This window comes from Piliocolobus tephrosceles, chromosome 2 (assembly GCF_002776525.5).
Source record: "Piliocolobus tephrosceles isolate RC106 chromosome 2, ASM277652v3, whole genome shotgun sequence".
Lineage (NCBI taxonomy): Eukaryota > Metazoa > Chordata > Mammalia > Primates > Cercopithecidae > Piliocolobus > Piliocolobus tephrosceles.
The window spans coordinates 153,508,396-153,535,327 of NC_045435.1; the positions used below are offsets into that span (position 1 = coordinate 153,508,396).

Sequence of the window (26,932 nt, forward strand, 5' to 3'; positions counted from 1 at the left end):
ATATGTTCCAAGTTCACCAAAAACAGTGGATGAGCAGTTAGTTGCATCCAAAAGATGTTACCCATTTCAGGTATAGATGCCTTCAAGCCCAGGAATAGTTTTGGGTTATCGTTAAAATGAAAATTTAGAGTGAAGTTTTTTACAATTTATTTATTCCTCTGCAAAGTTTTGCTAAGATGACTTAAATATAACATTGAAAAGATTCATTGTATCTAGATTGTAAGTGATGATGCCTATTTTTCCTTAATGGAAGCATTTTAAAAAGGAAAAAAAAAAAGAAAAAAAAATGATTCCTTTTGAGCTAGGAACATTCTCTTTGAGTAGCCCAAAGGAGAAAAGGAAGTATTAATGATAATACATATTTCTTGACTCTTCAGTGTGTATTGTTTAGCTAATAATATTGTTGCTTATTTGCTTTCAACTTTAAAATCAACCAGTAAATAAAGCATGAAAAAGTCAATTACGGTTATAGAAACGGATGCTAATGTACTAGTTTATGCAAAGAAAAGTTGGTAATGGAAATTAGGAAGTAGAAGCAGCAGAGGGAACAGTGGTAGAATGAAGGGTTGGATTGCTTATGTCCTTATTTCTAGCAGAGTCAAGAGGTAGTATTTGGAATGGCACAAAGAAAGACTTGTTATTTTTTAATTATAAAAGACAAGAGTGAAATGATTTTTTAAACTGTGATAAAATACACATATCATAAAAATTTACAGTTTTAAGGAGTTAAGTTGGTGGAGTTAAGTATGGTCACAGTGTTTTACAACTGTTAACTGCTATCTGGATTCAGAACCTTTTCATCATGCCAGAAGAAAACCCTGTACACATTAAGCAGTCGCTCCCCAGTTTCCCTCTTCCCCTAGTCCCTGACAACCATTCACTAATCTGCTGTCTCTATGAATTTGCCTTTTCTAGATATTTCATATAAATGGAATGATAGAATATGGGAACTTTTGTATATGTCTTTTTTCACTTAGCAAGGTTTTCAAGGTTTATTCATGTTGTAACATGTGTTAGTACTTCATTCCTTTTTGTGGCTAAAGTAATATTCCATTGCATGGATGTCACAATTTTACATTTATCAGTTGATGAATATTTGGCCTGTTTCCATCTTTTGGCTATCGTGAATAGTGTTGCTGTGAACATTCATGTATAAGTTTTTGTCTGAACATTTATAGTTATCTGTATTTTATAGATGAGGACAGTAAACTGCAGACCTAGATTAGTAAGTAGCTCAGGATCATACAAGTAAGAGATGGTGAAGCCAGGAATACAAATCCAGGCAATTTGATGTCAGAACCTACATTTTTTAACCACTGTGCTTAACCTGGCAGCTACTAGGTATCCAGTAAATGTTAACTTTCTCTTCCTTTTGAGAAGTTTATTTTTTAGGTATTGACTATATTAATTTTGCATTTTATTAAGCTTTAAGTAACATCCAATTTAAATTTTGCTGTGAGTACTGTTTAACCTATATTTTATACTTTGTATATATTGGTTATAGTTTGGCTGTAGCAGCAATTCCTGAAGGTCTCCCCATTGTGGTCACAGTGACACTAGCTCTTGGTGTTATGAGAATGGTGAAGAAAAGGGCCATTGTGAAAAAACTGCCTATTGTTGAAACTCTGGGTAAGTCTGTGTTAAGAGCATTCTTATGCAATGATGCATAAATTTATGTCAATAGTGAATCATCTCAGAGTTTTACAATTTTTATCTTAGAGATTTGCATAATGATGTTTGGCTTATGGCAAAATTGGATATGGTTTTAACAACCGAAAAAGGCAATTAAAAATTCCTATCCCTTAGGTAAGGGGCTTTAAGAGAAATCTTTCTACATCATAATGTTCTAATGCTCAAATCATGTTAAGAAAAATCCATACAGCAACTGAAATCTTGGAGTAAAATTAATACAGTTTTTTTCTTGTGACGTGTCAAAGAAGATAATGTATTATTACAGATCCCAAATGTCATACTTGAGTTGAATTTGCCTGTAAGAACAGTAAATTTATAGTAGTTATCTTGCTCTAACAAAACTTTATGTGCAATATGCTTTGAAACTCCAAAAATGTACTGAATTTAATTTCTAGTTTGTATTTTAATATCTCCTCCATATATGAGAAACTGAAATACCTTGAAAAATCCCTACTGAAGAAATTATATGAGTTTATATTTAGGAACTCTCCAAACTTTCTAGCAAAGATGTTATATAAGATCATTACATAAAGCTAATGTGAAGTAACTTTGTAGAAACTAACTGTATGTAAATAAGAAAATGTCAACATCTAATTTTTATTTTTAATTTCAGAAACTGCTTATGCTGAAACAAGCATAATGAGGGAAGTTAATCTAAAATTACCAATGAGTTTGATCTCTATAAAATTCAGAGAAGTAGGACAGGATTCTAGTCTTTGATTTGTTTTTTAAATGAACCTATATTTCTCCTTGATTCTTTTGGTGACTTGTAATGATTTAATTCTTTAGGCTGCTGTAATGTGATTTGTTCAGATAAAACTGGAACACTGACGAAGAATGAAATGACTGTTACTCACATATTTACTTCAGATGGTCTGCATGCTGAGGTACCCTATAGGTTTTTAACAAACAAAAACAGTATCGCTTTAAGAAACTTGATGTTTAACATTCCTAACAGTTCCAGTGTCTTACCTTCAAAAGGGCTGTAAATTAGTAGCGGAGTTATTTTCTCTCTCTGTGATTCTACCAAGTCTTTGTCTCATTTCGCTTGTACACTTGTTCAATCCAAAAACTTTGATTCCTCCTTGACATCTCTCTTTCGGTCACCCCTTCATCTATCCATAATTAAATCCTGCCAATTTTGACTTCTAAAGAATTTTCCCAGCCATCTACTTTATAGCCAGCTTCTTTAAGTTACCACCATTTCTCACCTGCCATTCTGATAAAGCTTTTTGACTGGTCTTTATCCATTCTTGATGCCCTCACTCCATAAGTAGCTCGAGGGATCTTTTTAGAACCAAATTTTAAGCATGTCACTCCATAAATTAAGATACTCCAATGGTTTTCCATTGTGATTAGGATCCTGAACTGTGGCCTCTCAAAGTCGTACATGTTCTGTCCCGTATTTTCCTCTCTATCCTTATATGGTACCCTTTGCTTTCTATGCACTAAATATACTGGCTTTATAGTTCTTTTGATGTGACACAATTATTCCTACTTTAGGAACTTTGCTGCCTTTCTCACTGTTTAGGATAGTCTAATGCCTCTTCATCCTTTGCACCTTAATTCAACCCACTTCTTCAGAACACCCAGAAGTGGCCCTATGTTATATGTTTTCTTAGCATTTCATACCTCTTAGTCCTTATCTTAGGTAAAATTTTCTGTCCCTTTTCCCCATTATAAGAGAACAGGAACTATATTGCCTAGCACAGAGCCTGCTTCATAATAATAAATACTTGATAAATGAATAAATGAATGAATGAATCATTTTATTTTAACAATTATATATTGATACATTGTCTCTTAAGTGCACATCACTGTGCAGTAGTTCCTCCTGAAGGTGCTTATGGGCAAGTCTAATCCTACTCAGTCTGTGCAGGATTTTTGACTGGAATGCTCTTAACACTACTTATGTTGGGTACAGTAATTTAAAATGTATTTATAGCTAATTCATTGAGAAAAATAAGCATTAGACAAATTGACAGAAGTTGTACTTGGGTTTATTTACATCCATTTTATATAGGTTTTGAAAAGAGACTCGATATTTATGGTGTTAGATTTGGTCAAAGATCCCCCATGCTGTGTTGGTGAATGTGCCCTTTCTGGATGATTCAGAAGGGTCATTGGGATTACATGTGCTTATATGATCCAGATATGGAAGGTAGAATATTAGTTTTTCTTTTAAGGTCATGCTATATGTAATGCATTAATCATTTGTTAATTGTTAACCTCTAAATTATGTCATGAAACATTTTTTATTTATTTTTATTTTTAATAGAGATGGATCTTGCTTTGTTGCCCAGGCTGGTCTTGAACTCCTGGGCTAAAGTGATTCTTCTGCCCCGGCCTCCCAAGTGTTAGGATTACAGATGTGAGCTACCACACCTGGCCACTAAATTGTATAATTTTTATTGTGAAATTTCCTTTTGTTTGGCTTGGTTTGTTCTAGACATCTGATATAAATACCTGGTTTGTCTCTACCTCTGATTTTTAAAATTGGTGTGTAATATGCTGTGTTAAAGTGATTTGTAAGTGCTAGCATATATCTCAATGTCTCCAGGCCTGCGTGTTTGCAGAAAGAATACTTTGAATACTACTTTTGTCAAAGTCACAGGTTTGTGTTATATGTTACATATGGTAATGGATTTGAGTTCTTTGCAAACTGTAGTATGCTACATAAGTGTAATGTCATATAAGTTTAAGCTTATGTATATTTTCATAGCTTATTCTTTTGGTAGTATATTGTAAGTAGAAAAGAATGTCTTTTTAGATTAATAATTTTGATGAGAATTAGAATCTATATTTCTTTACTAAATGTTCTTTTTAAAGACAAGTTTTAATACTTTTCTAGATAAACACTTTAACAGTGTCATTATAAATAAAATGAACAGAACTCAGTATAGTTTTTGGGTTTTATAGGTCTTGTCACCAGCACGTGTTTGTAGTGTTTGTATTATTGATCCCACTTTGTGACCTTTAGGTTACTGGAGTTGGCTATAATCAATTTGGGGAAGTGATTGTTGATGGTGATGTTGTTCATGGATTCTATAACCCAGCTGTTAGCAGAATTGTTGAGGTAAATACTTTGTTTTCCAAGACGGTGACTTTCTTCATAATAACTTAAGACACAGTGATAGGTTCATAGTTTATGTGTATTTTTCTTAGGCGGGCTGTGTGTGCAATGATGCTGTAATTAGAAACAATACTCTAATGGGGAAGCCAACAGAAGGAGCCTTAATTGCTCTTGCAATGAAGGTATGTACCTAAATTTCTCTTCTTTGACATATGAGACACTACCCTCACAACAGAACACAGTGTCATCAATTTCAGTATTACTGGTTTTTAGGTATTGAGTGAAAAAAACTCATACTATTACATTGTTTTTACTATCTTTTGGGTATCAGTTTTACTCCTGTAAATATAAAGTATAGAGAGGTTTTTCAGTATAACTTTATTGTTCACATGCAAGTTACAAACTAATGAACAGTCGTTGATTTCTTATGAAGAAATGTTCCTGTCCTCCACAATATTGAGATCTGCATGTGAAATACTTCATAAATGTGTGTAATTGCTGATAAATACTAACTTTTGAATGAATAAAAGGCAACATTCTTTAGTATTTCTATGTAAAGATAATAACACAGTCATGAGAAAACAGCTTTCTTTTCCCAGTCTTTCCTTTCTCTCTTTTGTTAATTTTTCAAAATGATTGTAAAATTATAATTTGTTTTGGGCAGAAGAAGTCTCAGTTAACTTTTCATCTGTCCCAATCTGTCTCCTTATCCCCTAAGTCCTATATTTGATTCAGTGAGAAACCTAGTAAGTGCAGGCTGTCACTCACAACAAAAATCACTATTCCTACCTCAAGAGTATTCAAAGGAAATTTTGATACTTGTGTAAAGCAAGAGGCTTCTAAATGAGGTTGCTTGAAATGAGAGACAGTATAGAATTACAGGTTATTATAACATATTTAATGAAATAAAATTTATAGTTTTAGAATATATAGTTTCCTTGGCAGAAAAGCACATTTCTGTATCATTTGGTCTCCTTACAACTAAAATAATATAGTACTCAAAGCATGAATTAGTTATCAAGTATTTCCTGTGTTATGCTTATAAAGATATTAGTTTCTTTGAGAGATAAAGAGTACGAACCTATCTTTTTATGGGCAGAGACCTCACATTTTAGATAAGGAATTTGTATTGACATTCTTGAGACAAAAGGCAATCCAAGACAGCAGACACTGAAATCTTAAACATTAAGTCACATATAAGAACAATGCAAATTCAGAGCTGGGATATGAGGGCTTTGAAGGATAGGATGGGTTTAGATGAGGTAAGCTAGGGAATGAACTAAAGTAGAAGTAGAGAGGAGTAAAAGAGCATAGAGTGGGTTGTGGCTAATGAATTGGCCAAACTGGATAAAATGAAATGTATTTGTGTGACCAGGAGGATTTTTTTTTTTTTAAGACGGAGTCTCGCTCTGTCGCCCACGCTGGCGTGCAGTGGCACCATCTCCGCTCACTGCAGGCTCTGCCTCCCGGATTCATGCCATTCTCCTGCCTCAGCCTCCCGAGCAGCTGGGACTACAGGCGCCCGCCACCACGCCCGGCTAATTTTTTGTATTTTTTAGTAGAGACGGGGTTTCACCGTGTTAGCCAGGATGGTCTCGATCTCCTGACTTCAGAATCTGCCCACCTCGGCCTCCCAGAGTGCTGGGATTACAGTCGTGAGCCACCGCGCCTGGCCGACCAGGAGGATTTTTATAGACACTGTATGTGGTGGGTTTCTGGAGAACCTTTAAGGCCAAGAAGAAGAGCCTGAACATGTTTCAATAGAAAATAGAAAGCAATACATGATAGAATTTTGAGTATTTAAGCATTTTTTGATATTTGGAAGATATTTTTTGTTATTTTTGATATTTGCATATTTGATACTGATGCAAAGGCGATTGGGAGGGAAAACACAATATGACTGGTAGTATTCAGGATATAAAGTGGTGGAGGGTAAGGGACTAGGATGATAACAAGTGAGACATTTGAGTCCCTAAGAAGTGAGAGATTTAATCTGAAACTTCTATTGATTATAAAAATACATGCTCAGAATTGATTGGGTAGTTTTATTTATTTATATCCTGCTTCCTTTCAGAATTTGAGCTGGTAGAGGGATTAATATAGTGGGTGTTGGAGGTTTAGTCAGCGTACAATCCAGAAAACCTGCCTTAGACTCTATCTACATACCTGGGCTTTCATGTTAAAAATGTATACTGATGTGTAGGGAAGTACAGTATATATAGATGGAGCATTTATTCTTTCACCCTTAACTGAAAAATAATCCAGCCAACGTAGCTACAAGTTGTGATCCTTGTTCTTTGTTAAAGGAAAAAATAATCACATATAGGTGAGAATTAACTTTCTTTTTGTGCCATACAGATGGGTCTTGATGGACTTCAACAAGACTACATCAGAAAAACTGAATACCCTTTTAGCTCTGAGCAAAAGTGGATGGCTGTTAAGTGTGTACACCGAACACAGCAGGTATCCATCTGTTTAAAGAATACGTATTTCCTGTTTAGCTTAGATGACTAGTTTTTCATTTACCATCCACCTTTGGGTTTAAATAGTCATTGTACATAATAAAGACTTGTTGCTTGAAAGTACGTGTAATTAATAGTACACACATCTCTTACTGTTTGTGTTCTCTTTGATAGTCTTTCCTTATAGAATCCATGCATAGATATATTCATGGAGTTGTTGCTGTGTGAGCAAACAGCTTAAATGAGTTGTAGCCTAGTCTCAGTCTCCTAAAGCTTGTGACATCTGGTTTTTTCAGTTCTTCGTGACAGTTCCTTATAAGGTCTTTGCAGACTGTGTTTCAATCTGTGTTCTTTCACTGAAGGAGTGTCTTATCTTCAGAACAAATGAAACCACCTTACTTTTTGAAAAGTAGTTTGCAAATGTATGTAATTCATGTTGATTACTCCAGCTTACAAGCTGACGAAACGACATACCAATATTTTAAGCTGCCACCTTATTCCTGGGTGCTTTAGAAATTTTTCCAGTTAGTGTAATAAGAGTTCTGAATTATCTACAGTGTATGATTATATCACTCATAGTTGCTATTACCAGCTTGATGTTTAAACTGAACTTTAAAAAATATTGAAGCTTAGGCTGGATGCGGTAGCTCACGCCTGTAATCCCAGCACTTTGGGAGGCCAAGGCTGGTGGATCACCTGAGGTCAGGAGTTTGAGACCAGCCTGACCAATATGGTGAAACCTAGTCTCTACTAAAAATACAAAAATTAACCAGCTGTGGTGATGTGTGCCTGTAGTCCCAGCTACTCAGGAGGCTGAGACAGGGGAATTGTTAGAATCCAGGAGGCGGAGGTTGCAGTGAGCCGACATCGCCCCACTACACTCCAGCCTGGGCGATAGAGTGAGACTCCATCTAAATAAATACACACACACACACACACACACCCCCACTCACCCACCCACCCACCCACACCCTTAAACTTTCCTTCACTCTGTTGCCTAGGTTGAGTGCAGTGGCATGACCTTGGCTCACTGCAACTTCAACCTCACGAGCACAAGTGATCTTCCCACCTCAGCTTCCCAAGTAGCTGGGACTGTAAGCACGTGCCACCATACCTGGCTAATTTTGCTTATTTTTTGTAACGATGGGGTCTCATTATGTTACCTAGGCTGGTCTTGAAGCCCTGGACTGACATGATCCTCCTACCTCGGCCTCCCAGAGTGCTGGGATTACAGGCGTGAGCCACCACGCCTGGACTTATTTGTTATTTTTATAGTTCCTTTGACAGGAATGACTAGTTGGTTATATGTTTTTACCTATGAGCAAACACATGATTTTTGCATATGATACCTATGATTACATCTCTGTAGAAAACAGGAATGAAGGGATCTCCCTTCATTCATATAAGTGGAAACATACTGGTTTTAAAAGGAAGGCCAGGTTGGTTAACACTGAACTTTGAATTGAAGTCTTCCAGGAACTATGTTCATGAGGGCCAAAAAAAGATTTCCGTCTGTTCTTTAAAGGAACTTTTATAAACTTAGGTGAAAGAAGACAATTGGAAATAAAACTACAAAAATAAAATGCTTTACACTTTAAACCTTTTAATGTAAAGCTTTCAGAAATTGCATTAAACTTAAGCGATTTTCAGCTGATGGCCCTTAACCATATAGTTACATGGCAAGAATATGCGTATGACTTTTTTTGATAGGTCTGTTTGACTACATTTTGTAAACCATCGCTCAGTACTTGAAGATAGTGTGGCTCATGTAATGTTTAATAATTTTACTTTTCAGCAACTTTTAATGTTATCTTACCACAGTTTTACATTGGAAGATTAAATCTTCTTAGTTGTGGGAGTGGGGGACAGAAAGTAGCAGGATATGTTTGGAAACATTTGATTATTATTCTCATTTGCTCACCTGAAGAGTTCCTCTTGCAAAACAGAACCAACCGGTGAAATGAACGAACAAAACCCCATCCCACAGGTGTGACTCAGGATCTGTAAGAAGTCAGCCTGACACAGATAGGGAAACTTACCAGTTTAAAAGTAACTTCAGTGGCTAGTTTGCTTTTAAAGGACTTTCACTTGAACATGACTATATATATTTACTATCTCCCTGAAACCCATGAAAATCACTAACAAGGAATAAAAGATATAAACCCAGGAAGTATAGGGAAGATTCAAAGGTGCCAGGTACCTTTGGAGGCAGGGAGTATGGCATAAGGCTAAAAATAGTAGAGATATTTGAAATTCTGAATAAGGAACCAACAGAACTCCCCCAAGTACCTTTGCTGCTTCTTTAGGCCAGATGGTTAGCCTTCCTTTACCCCTGTGGAACACCAGAAATCTGGGGATAAGAGTAGAGGGTAGGATTAAGCCTTAAGACTGAAAACAGTGATTAAGAAGATGTCATTGTCCTGAAGGGTAAAGCCCTAGTTCTTAACACCACTTGTCTCTTAGAATACATGAAGGCTGGCATCTCCCTACTCTCATTCCCTAAATAAGAAGATTCAAGAGTTTTAGAAAAGCTGCCTGGTCTCGTAAGGCAGCGGTCCCCAGCCTTTTTGGCACCAGGGACTGGTTTCCTGGAACTCTTCCACAGACAGGGAATGGTTTTGCAATGACACTGGTCCACCTCAGATCCTCAGACATTAGATTCTCATAAGGAGTGCACAACCTAGATCCTTTGCATGTGTAGTTCACAATACAGTTCATGCTCCTATGAGAATCTCATGCCCTGGCTAACCTGACAGGAGATGGGAGCTCAGGCAGTAGTGCTCGCTTGCCTGCAGCCCAATTCTTCTTTGTGGCTGGGTTCCTAACACAGCACGGACTGTACTGGTCCACTGCCTGGGAGTTGGGGAGCCCTGTCATAAGGGGCACCTCTGAGCTAAACTCTTTGTTCATTGGAAGCGCTTACCTACTCCTGGACTATATCTCATCACCCTACAAGAAGGCTTACCAGTTGATCCTTAGCTCTGCCAGTGCTCATGGAGCTTCTAGTCTTTTAATTTCTTCACTCTTAAAAACAAGTAACAGGGAGGGATTACTAGATACTTGGAGAAAATCTTTAGTATGAAAGCCAAAGACCAAATCAACAGAGAAAGGGGTCTTAGAGAAAGGTAATGACAGATGCTAAAGAAAATTTCCAAAAAACATAAAAAAGATGAAATAACTTTCAATGAAATGTTTATCAAATAAAGTCAAGAAATGTATCAAAGTAGAGCAAAGTCAAAGACGTGTACAGCATAAAAGGTAAGAAAAATAAAAATAAATACAGAAGATCCAGTAATGACCCCGTGGTGGTTATAGGAAGGGTAATAGGAATAGGTTAATAGGAAGAAAGAACAGAAAATGAGAAGATTTCATCAACTAATGTTGGAAACTTTTCCAGAACGAAAAGACTTTGGCATCTAGAATAAAGTGGCCCACCAACTGCTCAGCACAATACGTGTGTTAAAGCAGGGTGGGGTGACGGATAAACACAAGACCCATAATTAAGAAATTTGAGAACACTTGGAGAGAGAGAGAATTTGAAGAACTTCTAGAGAGCTTTAAGCAAAGGGGAGATCATATAAAAGGGCTTAGGAACTAAAGTATGGTACTCTGCCACTTAGCCCAGCGGGATACACTCCAAGACTCCTAGTGGATGCCTGAAACCATGAATAGTATTGAACCTTATATATACCATGTTTTTTTCATTCCAGTAACATAGATGGCTACGAAGTGATTAATGGGCAGGGAGCATATGCAGTGTGGATATGTTGGACAAAGGGATGATGTCCTTGGCAGGACAGAGTGGGATTTCATCACCATACTCAGAATGTTGTATAATTGGAAACTTATGAATTATTTATTTGTGGAATTTTCTATTTAATATTTTTGGACTGCTGCTAAGTAACAGAAACTGCAGGAAATTAAACTCTGGATAAGGGAGCACTACTTTAATTTCTTTATACTTTTCAGTGAAAACAGTGACACTGTAGGCTGGAAGATAATAGAGCAAAGCCTTCAAAATGAGAGGAAATTTATCCCTAGCTAAACTTACAAATGTGGGGATAGAAGAAAAATGCGTCCTACACCACACACCCTTTCTTAGAAAGATATTGGTGGATTAAAAAAACAAAACAAAAGCGAGACTTAAAGACTTAAAATTCAGTGAGGATAGAGGTGTAGAGCATTGTTCCTAAATACCAGTGGTACAGCAGGCCTAGAAATCAGCCAATTAGAAATGGAAAGAAGAGTGAAGGAAGGCGGTCTCCAGTAATAATATAGAGGTAATAGCTTATCTGCTTCTTTGTTGTGAAAAAATACCATGAGAAGGGTTTTATATTACATTGAAGAGTTTAGGAAGAATGAATGATAGGTATACCGAAAACAAAGCAAATTAAAGAGGTGGTTATTAACGTTCTAAAAGACGAAACTTGAACAGGAAAAGAAGTATCCTATTTGAGCTATCAATCAGGATAGGCCATGAAAACAACATCATGCTCTCCTGCTGCCTACCTGTCCCCAAATATCTGCTTATTGTAGTTATTTGGGAACTCAAGCAGATGGAAGCTCCATTTTAATGTGAGCACACACTGTCACAGCAGGGGTAGAAGAATAGGAAATTATGCACCAGCACCTACATTTCCATTTGGAAGTGACACAGGTACTCATATTTATTGGCTAAAGCAAGTCATGCCTGACTTTCGGAGTGAGGAGGGCAATAGGGAAATACACTCCTACCTACCAGGAGAGCTGGGGTATTTGTAAATTGCTGTAGTCATTACCACACTTGTCTTAGCAGCAAGGAGTCTTGATGTAAACAAAATACTGGCAGATTTTGCTTTAACTATATCATAAAGATGGGGAGGGGGGAATAGGTAGTGGGAATGGGGAAATTAACATCTGTCACAATAGACAGTGTATAAAATTGATACCTGAAGAAGGAGCAGTATAAACATGTTAAAAACATGAGGGTAAATATCAGAGAAAACAGCTAAGAGTGTTAAAATTATTTTGCTTCCATGGAGTAGGACTAGTGGTGAGAAGGGTTGGACAGGAAACTGAAGTATTTCATTATAAGCTTTATAAGCTTATTTACCATGATAAAAAATAAAAGAAAAAGTCTGATAATACCCATAAATACACCGTGATTGGGAGAATTAAATGGTGTTTTAGGTAGATAGGGAGATATAGATGTATATAGTAGCTAATAGAGAACTTGAACCATTGTGAACTGTTATTTCTCTACCATTTCCTGTTATGTTGCAATGAGCCTCTTTCCACATTCAGAGTGCCAAATTTGGGGCTTAGTATATAGCATTGCCTTTAATATGTGGGATGGTGGGATAGATGTTTTCTATAAAAGATACAGAAAGCTCCATACAGGAATATTTAATCTTCAGAGTTCAGGTGGCAGTCAAAACCTTAGGCTTGAGTAGCTTCTCTGGGAATTATGAGAAATGAATGCCACTTAATTTTGGACTCCAATGGAAGGTATGTACAAGTTGAAATTAAACTTGTGTTTGGTACATTTTTTCTTAGGACAGACCAGAGATTTGTTTTATGAAAGGTGCTTATGAACAAGTAATTAAGTACTGTACTACATACCAGAGCAAAGGGCAGACTTTGACACTTACTCAGCAGCAGAGAGATGTGTACCAACAAGAGAAGGCACGCATGGGCTCAGCGGGACTCAGAGGTAAGGCTATTTCAGCATAGTCCCCTGGGGTGGAAAGGTAGCGCCTTTTTTTAATTGCAGATGAATTCATGCTTCACATCTCAGCTGTCCAACTCTTCCAGGCTTTGTAGAACCCTTGCTGGTATTGAGGTGTTGTGTTTTAGTTAGTTAATTGGCCCTCAAAAGATGGAAATTTGAGAATGTGGCAAAATATGAATCACTGGTTCTTTTAGATCTCCAGAGGTCTCTGAGTAGCTGTTAGAAATTTTATTTTAAACAAGTTTATCTTGTGAGAAGGGAAATGGATCAGGGTAAAGTGGTGTTACTCTCTTTTTATCATTTTGTCTTAAAGACAAAAATAATTTTCTAAAAATTGAGTCTGAAGCCTCTAATATATCCTTTAAGGTGATTGCTAACTTGATCTGTTACTGTTCACCAGGGAGGTAAAGAAGTCCCCAGATAACTGCTTACTTATGTGCTGCTGACTGAGCAGTGATGGGGAGAGGGTCTGCTGGACACACACACATCAGGCCACCTCTCCTAGGGATGTCGTGTGTAAGACTAGGGGGTTGGTGGTTGGTGTCCTAACCTGATTCTTACCTTCTGGATAGTCATCTGGCTTCTGCAGAATATATATATAGTTATGTAGTCTCAGAGCACTTGGAAGAGTTGGCTTCCTTAATTTTATTATTTTAATGAAATAGGAGTCTAAGCACTGCAATTTCTGGGAGGAAGAAAAACAAGTTATGTGAGAAATGTTTTTATTTGTTGTTCATCTAAGCAAAGGCTTTTTTTTTTTTTTTTTGAGTTTTAAACATTTGCATGGTTTTATAGGGCTTCTGTTCTTAAACTAAGTTTGGAAAGGTGCTCTTATCAGCAGAGAACACTGCTCCCAGCCTGCTGCCATTGCTTTATGCCCTTCTCTCTGAACCTTCTGTGCCAGCCCCCAGGCTGCTGAACCAAGATCACTCTTCATACCCCTGCCCCCAGAGCTTGGTGCATCTCATCTGGGATACGGGCTGTATTGTGACCATCTTAACACTTCATCCCCTGTCTCCAAGGAAATGTGAGGCAGAGACTCATGGCTGAGAAGTTATTTTGCAAATGGATATTTTGGATGGAAAAAAATTTAAAGGAAAACAACTTTTCCTTCCCCCTTTTAATGTAAGAGGCTTTGATGGCAGGTTCTAGAGTTTCTGGGGTTTCATCCCAAACGCCTGAATCTGGAACATTCTCTGGATCTCCCCACCTCAGTCCTCAAGCTTTCTGGACCCCTGAAGCCAAGGCAGATTCTTTCTCTCAGCATCAGTTCTGGGGCAGGAGGAACCTCTTTTCTGGTTTACTTGGGCCTGACCCAGGGTCTCTGAAACCACAGGGTTTTGATATGTTTTTATCAAGCCAAATGTACAAATGCTAACTGACACTCTGGAGAATTGAGCACAGGGGTTGCCCTCATACATTGTACCCTCGCTCCCTTCTGAACAGTTGGCAGACCAAACTGTTTGGTGGCCCCAGCTGCTGGAAGCTGAGATACTGTGGCTCAGGTTAGTGCTTTGTTCCCTTTACACTCCTCAACTTTCCACCTCAGCTAGGGAAAGAGAATGACAGTTAAGACTTGGCCCAGGATTACAATCCTTAGAGCAAGTGGGAGTTTCAGAGACTTAAGGGGCACTGCAGGGAGGCTTTGCTGCCGCAAAATTAGGGTTTTGATTGCTTAAACCTGTGTATGAAGGGGCAGTGGCAGCTCCACTGAGCCAATCCTGGGAAGACTGGTGCAGAGGGCCTGTTACTCCCCTGATTCATCTCCTTCTTGATTGCTGACATCTGGGGCTTTGACCCTTTCTTTTTAAATTTACTTTTGCTAAGATGCACTTATTTATTTATTTTTTAAAAAGACTGTTGGTGGACAAAATGTAAACCCATTTCTCTCCTCTTTTGAACTTCTGGGATGTAATCACTTCGAGTTTGTTGGCTTTGTTTCCAGCTATTAATACAGCATTAAAAGAGTGGAGAAAAAAAGGGAACTCTTAGCAGTACTTAGCAAGAGGTTTTAAAGTGGCATGCATTTAGAGGACTTAAAGAGGTTTTGAAGGTCTAGTATATGCTCCCTCTTTTTCTTAGTGTCTGGAACGGAGTTTTCCTACCTCGTTATAATGACTAACTCTTTTCATATGAAGGATTGTGGAGGTTTGTGTATGTGTGTTTTGTATTGTAACATTATGAAGTAGACCAGAGTTGGTAGAGGGGAAAGTTTTTGTTGCACAGGGTTTTGGGAAACATTCTGCTCATTTGTCTCTTGCTTCATGTCTTTTCTTCTTTATCTCCCCTTGTGCTCCATTTCCCTCCTCCCCCTGCAATTACCATAATGAAGAACAGAAAGATTTTAAACCTCAGTTGATATGTACTTACGTTATATCTTATAAAACTTAAGTTTCTAAAATACTGTGGTTCTTAATTTTTATATTAGAGTATATTTTGTTTTATGTGAGAGGTTCTTCACATGAAAAAAGTTTACCTCTCCTTGACTCAGAGAGTAGCAACAGATTTTCATTGGTGCTAAAGAAGCAAATAAATACAGGATACTAACCTCTAGACTAGTGCCACCCCTCCATTAGGAGTGTGCAGAGCTGATCTTTCCGTCTTAGGATTTGCTGACGTACATTTTTGTCACTGTCCCCTTCTGTTACCATCAGCCTCTATCCCAACACCAGAAACTGTGAAGTGGCTCATTCTCTCAAGGGTGAAAGCCTTTGGAGCCCACATCTACATAAATAATTAGGTATATGACTCTTACACATTGGAAAAATAGAATTACTTGCCTTTAACCTTGATTTTTTTTGGGGGGGTATATGTAATCTTTCATACCTTCTGCTTGAATAAGAATAGATACTTTCTTTGGTCTCTCTGGGGCTTTTCAGTCTCCCCTTGACTTATTTATGTTTAGTTTGTATGTGCATGTTGTTCAGTCTAATGTCTCAGATGCAGGTACATCCCTTCAGTTAATGAAAGTAGTTACCTGATAATTCTGAGAGCAAGCTAAATAATATTTGGGAAATGAAAAGTATTTTGTACTTTATCTTACATGCCCAAGGATGACAGGGAAATAAGTAGAAATAATAATATGATGGTGTTATTTACATACTCTTAGGGAACCAAAGTTACAAATAAGAAATGTCTGTTCATGTTATGGAAAGAGTAAAAGAATCCAAACTATTGTTGGTATTTATGGTTTTACAGCTGTTTTCCAAATTAACTTTACCTTCCAGGAGTTTTCATGTACAAAGTTGTTACAGGCTGTGTATAATTAATTAATACAGCCTTCTCTTCAAAGTGTTTAATTTTTCTGGAGATCTTGCAAATAGAAAGATGAAGATCCATTGAAAGCCACCTTCAAAGGTGTTTGTTTAAAATTGACTTTAAAGCTTGACAAACCCATAGTTTCTCTAAATAATTAATTCTGTTTTCTAAAGAGGCAGTAGTTCCTGTTGAAAGTAGCTGCATGTGGTTACTATGTGAAGATACTGTTCATTTTCCATCTCTTGCCTACTCTGCCCTTCAGTTCTTTAGTTTGATTCTTTTTAGTTAAAACAGCTTAAAGGGACCCCATATCCAGAACCATTAAACTAGAATGTTTTGGTCTGTAATCAATTTGATTTTACAAATGACATTATAGTCTTAAGTGATTTATTTAAGAAGTGTTACTGTCTCCAAATTCTGTCAACTAAATTCTGATGTTTTTGTGACTCACTTTTTTTGTTGTTGTTTGGATTTTATTATTTCCTAAGTTCTTGCTTTGGCTTCTGGTCCTGAACTGGGACAGCTGACATTTCTTGGCTTGGTGGGAATCATTGATCCACCTAGAACTGGTGTGAAAGAAGCTGTTACAACACTCATTGCCTCAGGAGTATCAATAAAAATGATTACTGGAGATTCACAGGAGACTGCAGTTGCAATCGGTATAACTAGACTGCTTTCTTTTGTTCTCGATAGTTTTTCTTAAAAAACTGTGGTGCATAATTTTGTGAACTATTAGATATGAATATGTTTATGTAATATTGAGATTATACAGTTGAAATCGACTCATGGTTTTGCTCATGGTCTATATAAAGTTTGCAAAACTGATTATAGTTTAAAAAGTAGTAACATTGACATGCATAACTAAATCATGAAATCACATGTATTTTATTCACAGAGGGTAATTATTTTTAATCTCATGATCACCGTGATGATGGAATAAAAGCACTAGATGATGAATATCAAAGAAAACATGAAACTTAGTTTTTCCTTTCAACTTAAGTATAATTTTCAAAGCAGACTTGTGCATAATTTGGAAGAAAATAGCTTGTTATATGTATTTGTTTTTTATCATGTATACCTATATTTGAATGCTATTTAAGATTACCTTAAGAAGTATAATAAGGGCAAAAAAGAGAATGAAAGTGAATTTCCCAGAGCCTCTAAACTGTAATTCATACTGATAAATTTAACAGTTGGCTAAACTCCGTTAATTCTTATTTGGAGAGGGGCTAGTCCAGGAGTTTCGAACTATATATTGTCTAAGAATAGGTCACTAGGAACATGATATTATTGGAAGAATAACTTTTCAATGTTTATTTTCATTTATGTATAACTACATGATTACCGCAGATCCACCACCATTTTGTCTGGCTTTGGATACTGTACTTAAAATGCACTCTGATCTTCATTGCATTTCAGCTGCTGAGCAGAACCTGATTGGCCTAGTTTCAATTGTTAGGTATGCTGGCTTAAACAGTCAAAATTCTTTTTTTTTTCTTTTTTCCTGTAGAGACAGGGTCTTGCTCTATTGCTCAGGCTGGTCTTGAACTCCTGGGCTCAAGCGATCCTCTAGCCCCAAAGTGCTGAGGTTACAAGCCTGAGCCACCGTGGCCAGCCTTGAAAATTCTTTATTCTTAAATTTAAACAAAAATAAAAGTCAAACATAAAACCCCAGACTTAATATTGATTCAGATAGGTTTGTATTACTAGTAGGTAAAAAAAGAGAATACATAGCAAATCATACTAACTGAGCATTATGTTGACTTAGCCCATCAAGGGAAAACAATTTGGTTTGTTACATTTTCTCTCTCATTCACTTTAGCCAGTCGTCTGGGATTGTATTCCAAAACTTCCCAGTCAGTCTCAGGAGAAGAAATAGATGCAATGGATGTCCAGCAGCTTTCACAGATAGTACCAAAGGTAGGCCTCTAAACTAAAGCCTTTTAGACTGAAAGGCCTTATTCTAAGTGTTACCATTTCTACTACTATCTTAATGAAACTGTTTAATTTTGAACATCAGGGATTTAAGTAACCACCAGATTTGTTGGTTCAAATCCTGAAATGCAGTCTTATCATTGAAGTAGTCTTATGGATTATTTATGATATGATGTTTATGAATATCAGTGAAAAATTGTTAATTTTATCAAGAACCAGATTTCCTCTGAGAAAAGTACTGTGGAAATTAAAAGTGCTTGTATTTATGAATTAGAGGATAGAGAGAGATAATTGCTTTGTACTTCTTACTCTTTTGTTCAATTTTAATTTTAGCATGAGTATGTAATTTTTTTTAGGTACAATTTACATATAGTAAAATGCACCTATTTTGGTGTATAGTTCTGAGCATTGACAGATGCATGGAGTCTTGTAATCACCACCACAGTCAAGATATAGAACAGTTCCATCATCCCCTCAGATTATCTTATGCCTTTTTGTGGTTACCTTCTCTCCCCCTACTTCCATGACTTGGCAGCCACTAATTCGTTTTTTGTCTCTGTCACTTTACCTTTTCTAGAATGCACTAAAAATTGAATCATACCGTATGAATGAAGCTTTTGAATCTGCTTCTTTCACTTAGCATAATGCATTTGACATTTATCTATGTCGGTGATGTGTATTAGTAGTTTGTTGCTGTTTTTAAAGTAATAATTCTATTATGGGTGTACCTTACCTATTCACCAGTTTAAGGACATTTAGATTGTTTCCACTTTTTGATGATTATGAATAAAGCTGCTGTCAACATATGTGTACAGGCTTTTGCATGAAAATAAATTTTCATATCTCTTAGGTAAATACCTGCGAGTGATTGCTGGGTCATACACTTAATGTATATTTAATTTCATAAGAAACTGCCAAATTGTTTTACAAGATGGCTTTATTATTTTGCACCCCCACCAGCAGTGCCTGGAACTTCTAATAGTCCTGCATCCTCCCTAGCACAAGGGATTGTCATTGCCCTCATCCCCCATTCTAATAAGTGTACAATGGTATCTTACGATGATTTTAGTGTGCATTTCCCTCACAACTAGTGATATTGGATATCTTTTCATATGCTTATTTGCCATCCATATATCTTCTTTAGTGAAGTGTCTGCCCTGCCTATTTTTTAAAAATTATGTTTTCTAATTATTGAATTTTGAGCATTCTTTATATAATGTGGATACAAGTCCTCTATTAGATATTTATTTGAAAATGTTTCTTTCCAGTTGGTAGTGTGTCTTTTCCAAGAGGGGAAGTTTTTAATTTTGATTAGGTCTGGTTTTTCAATTTATTCTTTTATGGACTATGCTTTTGATATCTCAGAATTCCCTGCCTAACCCAGGTTCACAAAGATTTTCTTTGTGTTTTCTTATAGAAGTTTTATAGTTTTGGGTTTTATACTTAGGTCTGTGATCCATTTTGAGTGTGTTTTTTGCATATGTTGTAATGGGTTAAGGTTTATTTTCTTTGCATATAGGGGTTCAATTATTCCAGCAACATTTGTTGAAAAGACTATCCTTTTTCCACTGAAATACTTTTTTACTTTTGATTATAATGCTTTTCTAACAAATTATTTGTAGGAAGAGAGAAATCTTCTGCCCCACAGCAGAGTAACTTCTTTAGAGCCAGGTTCCCCGATATGAGATTAACTTACTTTATTATCTTGGGCTGCCTTGTAAGGGGCCTATCAAAGCCTGGTTTGTGGGTACACAGGTCCCGTAGGAAGTGCCCATAAGAGGTGGGCAGCAGTCTTCCCCGTTGCTGACAGTTCAGATTTCTTGGTTTTATTGTTGGTTAACTTATATATGCACATCTATTTGTATGTCCTTCAAAATAAGCACTTGTCTGGAATTTATTTTATTAGCTATTTTGTAGCCATCCATTATTACTAATAAAATGTGCTACCTCTTCCTTCGTTTATTTTACACTTACAACTTCAAGTTATATATTCAGAATATGGAATTTTCTTAAATTATTTCTGCATCTTAAGGTAAGGTATGTCTATACTTTTTTGATTAGAAAATTTATTCATTAGTAGTATATGTTCAACATAGAAAAATCAAATGGTATAGAAAAGTAAGAGCTACAATAGAAGTTGTCTGTAATCTAACCCACACTTAGGTTATGCATCCACAGAGTATCCATAATAAGTTAACCTATTATGACTTAAAAAAAATATGTTTAACAAAACCTGGTTGCTACTTTATACTGTTAAAATTCTGAACATTCATTTTACATAACTTTGGCATTTCTGAAGTCAGTTATTATTAGAAAACATGTTTTTAATTGCTGTACAGTATTTTGAGTATACCATGTGTATGTGTGTATAAATGCACAGCATATATATATATAGTTACATAACCATTTTCCTGTTGAAATTTGAGCTTCTATTCTTTTTACTACTGTAAATGTTCCTTTAATGATAATGACAATAGCAACCATTTACTATCTGCCAATGCATGTATTACCTACATTATCTAATTTACTTCTTATAGCTACCTTATAAAAGATAGGCAGCACCACTTTAAAAATTCTAATAATTAATAAGCCTTATTTCTTAGCAGTGTTAGATTTATAGAATAATTGAGCAGATAACACAGAGTTCTGCATTCCTACCCCATCTCTACCCTCTACTCCTAGACAGTTCCCCTTCATATTAATAGACTGCATTACTGTAGTATATTTATTGCAATTAATGAGCTAATATTGATACATTTGTATTTTATTTCATGGTTTACATTAAGGTTTACTTTTTGTGTTGTACCTTTCTAGGGGTTTTGACAAATGCATAATGACATATATCCACCATTACAATTTCTTTTTTTTTTTTTTTTGAGACGGAGTCTCGCTCCACCATTACAATTTCATACAGAGTAGTTTCATTGCCCTGAAAATCCCTGTGTTTGACATTTTCATCCCTCCCCACTCCCCTCAAATCCTTGACAACCACTGATCTTTTTACTGTCTCTATAGTTTTGCCTTTTCCAGAATGTGTATGGTTGGAATAATAACGTATGTAGCCTTCTCAGACTGGCTTTTTTTTCACTAAGCAATATGCATGTAAGGTTCCACCATGTCTTTTCCTGGCTTAGTAGCTCATTTCTTGTGAGCACTAAATAATATTCCATTGTATGAAAGTGCTACAGTTTATCACTTCACCTTTTGAAGGGCATCTTAATTGCTTCCAGGTTTGGCAATTATACATAAAGTTGCTCTAAACATTCATATACAGGTTTTTGTGTAGACATAAGTTTTCAACTCATTTGGGTAAATACTAAGGAGCACAATTGCTGAATCAGATCATATGGTAAGAGTATATTTAGTTTTTTAAGAAACAGGCAGTTCCATTTTTGTGGATGAGGAAATTGAGGCCCAGAGTACTTGGGAGACTTGACTGATGTCTCAGAGCTAGTAAGTAGTGGTGTTGGCATTGGAAGTGGAATCCAGGTCTGTATGCTCCAGAGTTCATCTGTTGTTTGCTGTTTCTTTGAATATTATTGAACCTAAGATGTACCCATCTCTGATTATTATTATTATTGTTACTATTTTTTACCACTGCCCTTATCCATATACATCTCTGATTATTTTTATACACTAAATTCCTACATGTGAAATGATTGGACTAGAGTTCAACACATTTGTAAGGCCCTTAACATATATTGCTGAATTGTTCTCTGGAAAGATTTCTATTTCCATAAACTACGCTTCATATAATAGCATTAAGTCCCTAGACCTCCAGTCCCACTTCCCTCATCCTCTGGCAAGTGGTTAGATTTTGGATGTTGTTACTAATAGAAATACACTGTTTTGCTTATCCATATTTTTTCTTTCTCAACTTCTAATCACTCACGAATGCTGTTTTCAGAGAGAGGCAATCATAGTCCTGAAAGATGTAATCTCGAATGTTGAAATCCTGAAAGATTGAAATCCTTAAAGTCTTAAAATCCTGAAAAACCACAGCCCCCAAAGATCAAAATCCTAAAAATCTAATTCTGGAAAAAATAATTTTAAAATAAAATAATTTACATTTTTAAGAAGGAATTTATTTGAGAAACATAAAAACAGGAAAATGCTTCATTGGTCACTTTATACAAAAGAAGCAGTAATAAATAACCTACACAGTTTTACAAGCATTTGCAAGCATAAACACTCAGGCATAGTATATGACAGACAGATACAACATAGGGCTGTTATGAGCATATGAACCGTATTTATAAAGAAATAGGTCATAAGGGAAATGCGCAAACACCTATCACTATGGTTGCTAATTGTGTGCACCCCATTTTATAACTGTGGGTCATTTTTATTTTTCACAAATACAGATGTATGAAAAGGACATCTGTTCATTTATTGAGGAAGTTTCAACATTTTTACATACGTGTACAATGCTTACATACAAAGTCAACATTGTGATCATGCACTTTTGTGAAGTCAAATTTGTAAAACATGCATAAAACAAATTAGAACCCTTTAAGTCTCTATAACTTACGCTTCCAGTGTTGGAAATGATGCAGAGGTGAAATACACAGCATAGCAAATTGTAAAAAATAATGCTGACAATTTAAAATAGTGGAAAATGAAACTAAAAAAAGAAAAACAATGGCGGGGGATGGTGGCTCACACCTGTAATCCCAGCACTTTGGGAGGCTGAGGCAGATGGATCGTCTGAGGTTAGGAGTTCGAGACCAGCCTGGCCAACATGGCAAAAACCCATCTCTACTAAAATACAAAAATTAGCTGGGCGTGGTGGTGGGCGCCTATAATCCCAGCTACTCAGGAGACTGACGCAGGAGAATCGCTTGAACCTGGGAGGCAGAGGTTGTGGTGAGCTGAGATCGCACCAATGTACTCCAGCCTGGGCGACAGAGCAAGACTCTGTCTGCCTACCTCCCTCCCGAAGAAAAAAAAAAAAGAACAAAAAAACCTAAAAAGAAACTATGACATGGAAAATTATATTACAGAGATAGATGATGGACAGTTGCATGGAAATAGTCCATAAAAGCTGGCTGACCTTCACGATCATTAACTATATTTTGAAGTCTTGCAGCATGATGAATAGTTGCTTTTTTTTCTTTAAGAACATGGCTATCAGAGTATGTTCATATTCATTTTCTGCGTGGCACTGCTCTTTTTGAAATTCTGTGATTCGATGTACACTAACTTGAACATTCTCTATTAAATTTTCCTATCCTGTGATTGTGATTTTCAGGAGTTTAGACTTTGTTGTTGTTTTTGTGACGGAGTCTCGCTTTGTTGCCCAGGCTGGAGTGCAGTGGCGCGATCTCGGCTCACTGCAAGCTGCGCCTCCCGGGTTCACGCTATTCTCCTGCCTCAGCCTCCCGAGTAGCTGGGACTACAGGCGCCCGCTACCACGCCTGGCTAATTTTTTGTATTTTTAGTAGAGATCGTGTTTCACCATGTTAGCCAGGATGGTCTCGATCTCTTGACCTCGTGATCTGCCTGTCTCATCCTCCTTTCAAAGTGCTGGGATTACAGGCATGAGCCACCGAGCCTGGCCGAGGAGTTTAGACTTGAGGGATTTTGATCTTTAGGGATTTCAGCATTTGGTATTATGGCATTTGGTATTGTATCTTTCAAGATTATGATCCCAATATGTTGAGATCATAGATCACTGTTGGGATCACTGCCACCCAGAGAATTGGGGCAGTGTGGATGTTTGCTTTGTTTTTAGGGTGGGGAAGGTGTTTATATATTTGAATAGGGCTTTGTGTGTGTGTGCACATCCTATCCTGGTAATCTCTTCCTGATGTTTATTTCTGAATAAATCCCATATTGGACTTTTTTAGTGGTATTGGGATAGGGTATTAGTAAATGTATGTGAAATCTGCAGTTACTTAAACATTTTACCATTAGACTTTCGCTTAACTTCTCAGAGATGCTAAAGGTGGTGAAACTTTCATTTTATTTGCTTTCTTCAGTTTGTCCTCTGGCTGAATTTTATAAAAATTATGGTGAACTCTGTAAACCAACCTAAAGGTATTTAGAGAAGAAAGAAACTAATTACAAATTACATCATCAGCCTGGACAAATCACATTGTCGGAATTTCCCAAGTAGAGTGGGTGTGCATTAATTATAGCAGATATCCTGATGCTATTCCAAGGAGACTAAAACAAAGTAAGACCTAAGCCCTATCAGAAGCTCATTGAATTGCTTAAATTCATCCTACTTTAAAGTGGAATTCTATAAATACCAGCCCTCCCAGGTAGTTTGTATGTTTTGAATACCTAAGTCTTTAAATATTATTAGTGAATTTTTTGTCTCATTGGTTAGCAGGACTGCCCCACCCTCATTTTGTCTTTTTTCCCACTTCATTTTGTGTTCATGTAACCCTCTTACAGCCAATATGTTTATTTGGTTTTCAGCTTTTTAATTATTTTATTTTATTTTATTTTGTTTTTTTAGAGGTGGTGTCTTGCTTTGTTGCCCAGACTGGAGTGCTGTGGCATGATCATAGCTCACTGCTGCCTTGAATTCCTGGGCTCAAGCTATCTTCCGCCTCTGCCTCCCAAGTAGCTAGAACTATAGGTGCTTGCCACTATGCTTGGATAATTTGAAAAAAAGAAAAAGAAAAAATTAATTTCTGAATGGATTTTTAAACTTTTTTGAAAGAAAGGATTTGTAGAAATGGAGTCTCACCATGTGTTGCCCAGGCTGGTCTTGAATTCCTGGGCTCAAGTGATGCTCCCACCTCAGCCTCCCAAAGTGCTGGGATTATAGGCATTAGCCACTGCACCTAGCCTCATCTTCTGCTTTCCTTTGTTTGTTTTTTGAGACAGAGTCTCTCGCTTTGTTGACCAGGCTAGAGTGTAGTGGTGTGACCATAGCTCACTGCAACCTCAAACTCCTGGGTTCAGGTGATCTCCCCGGTTCAGGTGATCCCTCATGACTCAGTCTCCGGAGTAGCTGGGACTACTGGCATGTGCCACCATGCCTAGGTAATTTTGTTATTTTTTTGTAGAGATGGGGTCTTGCTGTGTTGCCCAGGTTGGTCTCAAACTCCTGGGCCCAAGTGATCCTCCTACCTTGGCCTCTCAAAGTGTTGGGATTACAGGCGTAAGCCACTGCACTCAGACAGTTTGCTACTTTTGCTTCACATCAGTTTGAATAACTCTTATTATTGTTACAAATAAAACAGACCTTTTGTTCTAAATCACTAGCTTGTTGAGGTTTTCCCCCATGTACTAGAATCATATTAATTCTGCCCCTCATTAAAATATTTTTCAGCCATCCTTTTTCATAATTCTTTAGAACACATTTCATTCTCCTTTTGGAATATGGAGTGTTGCTATGTACTTTGACCTAGAGCCAATTAAAAAGTAGTACTGACACTCAGTTTTGCTTGTTTATTAAGTCATCTGGGAATTCTCAGTGTTTTCCATCTGTGACTTTTTCTAGTGGGTTCTACATTTTCCATTGATTCATTGATAGAAGTGGTCATCCTCTTTCATTCTTGTTTGTCTGATTTTTACAGCATTACTTCCATTTATATTTCTGCTAAATGTATTCACCAAGTCCCCATATTATTATTCCAATTCATATATTGTCTAATTTTTAATAGATTGTAAATCTTTATTTCAATCACTTGTTTTTTCTTCAATGCATTAGTTTTCTTGAATCTGTCCTAGAAGATTTGAGGATCTTCGGTAGGTTATTCTAATGCAAGACAGATCTTTTCCATTAACCTCTCCTTTAATATTTTCCTTCCTTTTTTTTTTTTTCTAACTTCCTTTCCCTAGTACATCTTGTCTATTAATCTCCATCAAAAGAACTGTGAGTGCTGACCACAAATGTGACACTGAAAAGGAGGACTCATAAGAAGAGAAAAATACCCCTTGTAGATTGCTTCTGAAAATATGTGGCCTTGTTCTACTCTCTTTGATGATTTTTATCTCTTCGCCCAAATCTAAAATCAGGCCAAAGTACCCAACTGTCACAACTGGATCAAGCCAGCTGCACCTTTTACCACCAAGTACAAGGCTCACTGCAACCCACGGATATCCACCTAACCTCGGGACAGCCATGATCCCCAATAGGCAGGGATGACACCCATGACCAGCAAGAAGCAGCTACAGAAAATTGATCCTCAGTGCCTCTGCCTCCCATAAAGATTTCTGGGGATCATGTCTCTCAGGGAGAAATGAGGCAGGAGAATAGAAAATTAGGGTACTCAAGGGTGAACGTATAAGTAAAAGAACAGTAGGTGCAGCCAGTTCTAGGCAAGGGAAGTAAAAGGACAGCAGGTGCAGCCAGTTCTAGGCATGTAGGCCACATCTTTACTCCTGTGATAACAAGACAGAAGTCTCCACTTCAGCCTCTGATTGGCTGGGAACCAAGTCTCCACTTCAGTCTCTGATTGGTCACAGGCTAATCCTTCATAGGGTGTAACCAATTGGAGGCCTCTAAAGGGCACCTAGGAGTGTTACCAAATTCTTTTAACTTAGTAAAAACCCTAGGCTGGGCACGGTGGCTCACACCTGTAATTGCAGCACTTTGGGAGGCCAAGGCCGGTGGATCATGAGGTCAGGAGTTCAGGACCAGCCTGGCCAAGATGATAAAACCCTGTCTCTACTAAATATACAAAAATGAGCTGGGTATGGTGGTGGGCACCTGTAATCCCAGCTACTCAGGAGGCTGAGGCAGAGAATTGCTTGAACTCAGGAGGCCGAGGTTGCAGTGAGCTGAGATCACACTACTGCACTCCAGCCTGGGTGACAGAGCAAGACTACGTCTCAAAAAAA

At 37.1% G+C, this 26,932-nt stretch overlaps 1 protein-coding gene across 9 annotated transcripts in view; it reads left to right on the forward strand.

Moving 5' to 3' along the window:
* The window catches only part of ATP2C1 (ATPase secretory pathway Ca2+ transporting 1), a 157,278-nt gene that overhangs the window by 102,401 nt on the left and 27,945 nt on the right, over positions 1-26,932 (forward strand). For 7 of the 9 annotated variants that reach the window (XM_023207405.1, XM_023207406.2, XM_023207407.2 and 4 more), the window contains 8 exons: positions 1,505-1,629; positions 2,482-2,579; positions 4,673-4,768; positions 4,858-4,947; positions 7,124-7,228; positions 12,763-12,919; positions 16,684-16,854; positions 18,018-18,115. In XM_023207405.1, the coding sequence (XP_023063173.1) occupies positions 1,505-1,629; positions 2,482-2,579; positions 4,673-4,768; positions 4,858-4,947; positions 7,124-7,228; positions 12,763-12,919; positions 16,684-16,854; positions 18,018-18,115 (940 nt within the window). The remainder of the gene's footprint in view (positions 1-1,504; positions 1,630-2,481; positions 2,580-4,672; positions 4,769-4,857; positions 4,948-7,123; positions 7,229-12,762; positions 12,920-16,683; positions 16,855-18,017; positions 18,116-26,932) is intronic. The other 2 variants (XM_023207411.1, XM_023207413.1) reach the window with 2 other exon arrangements.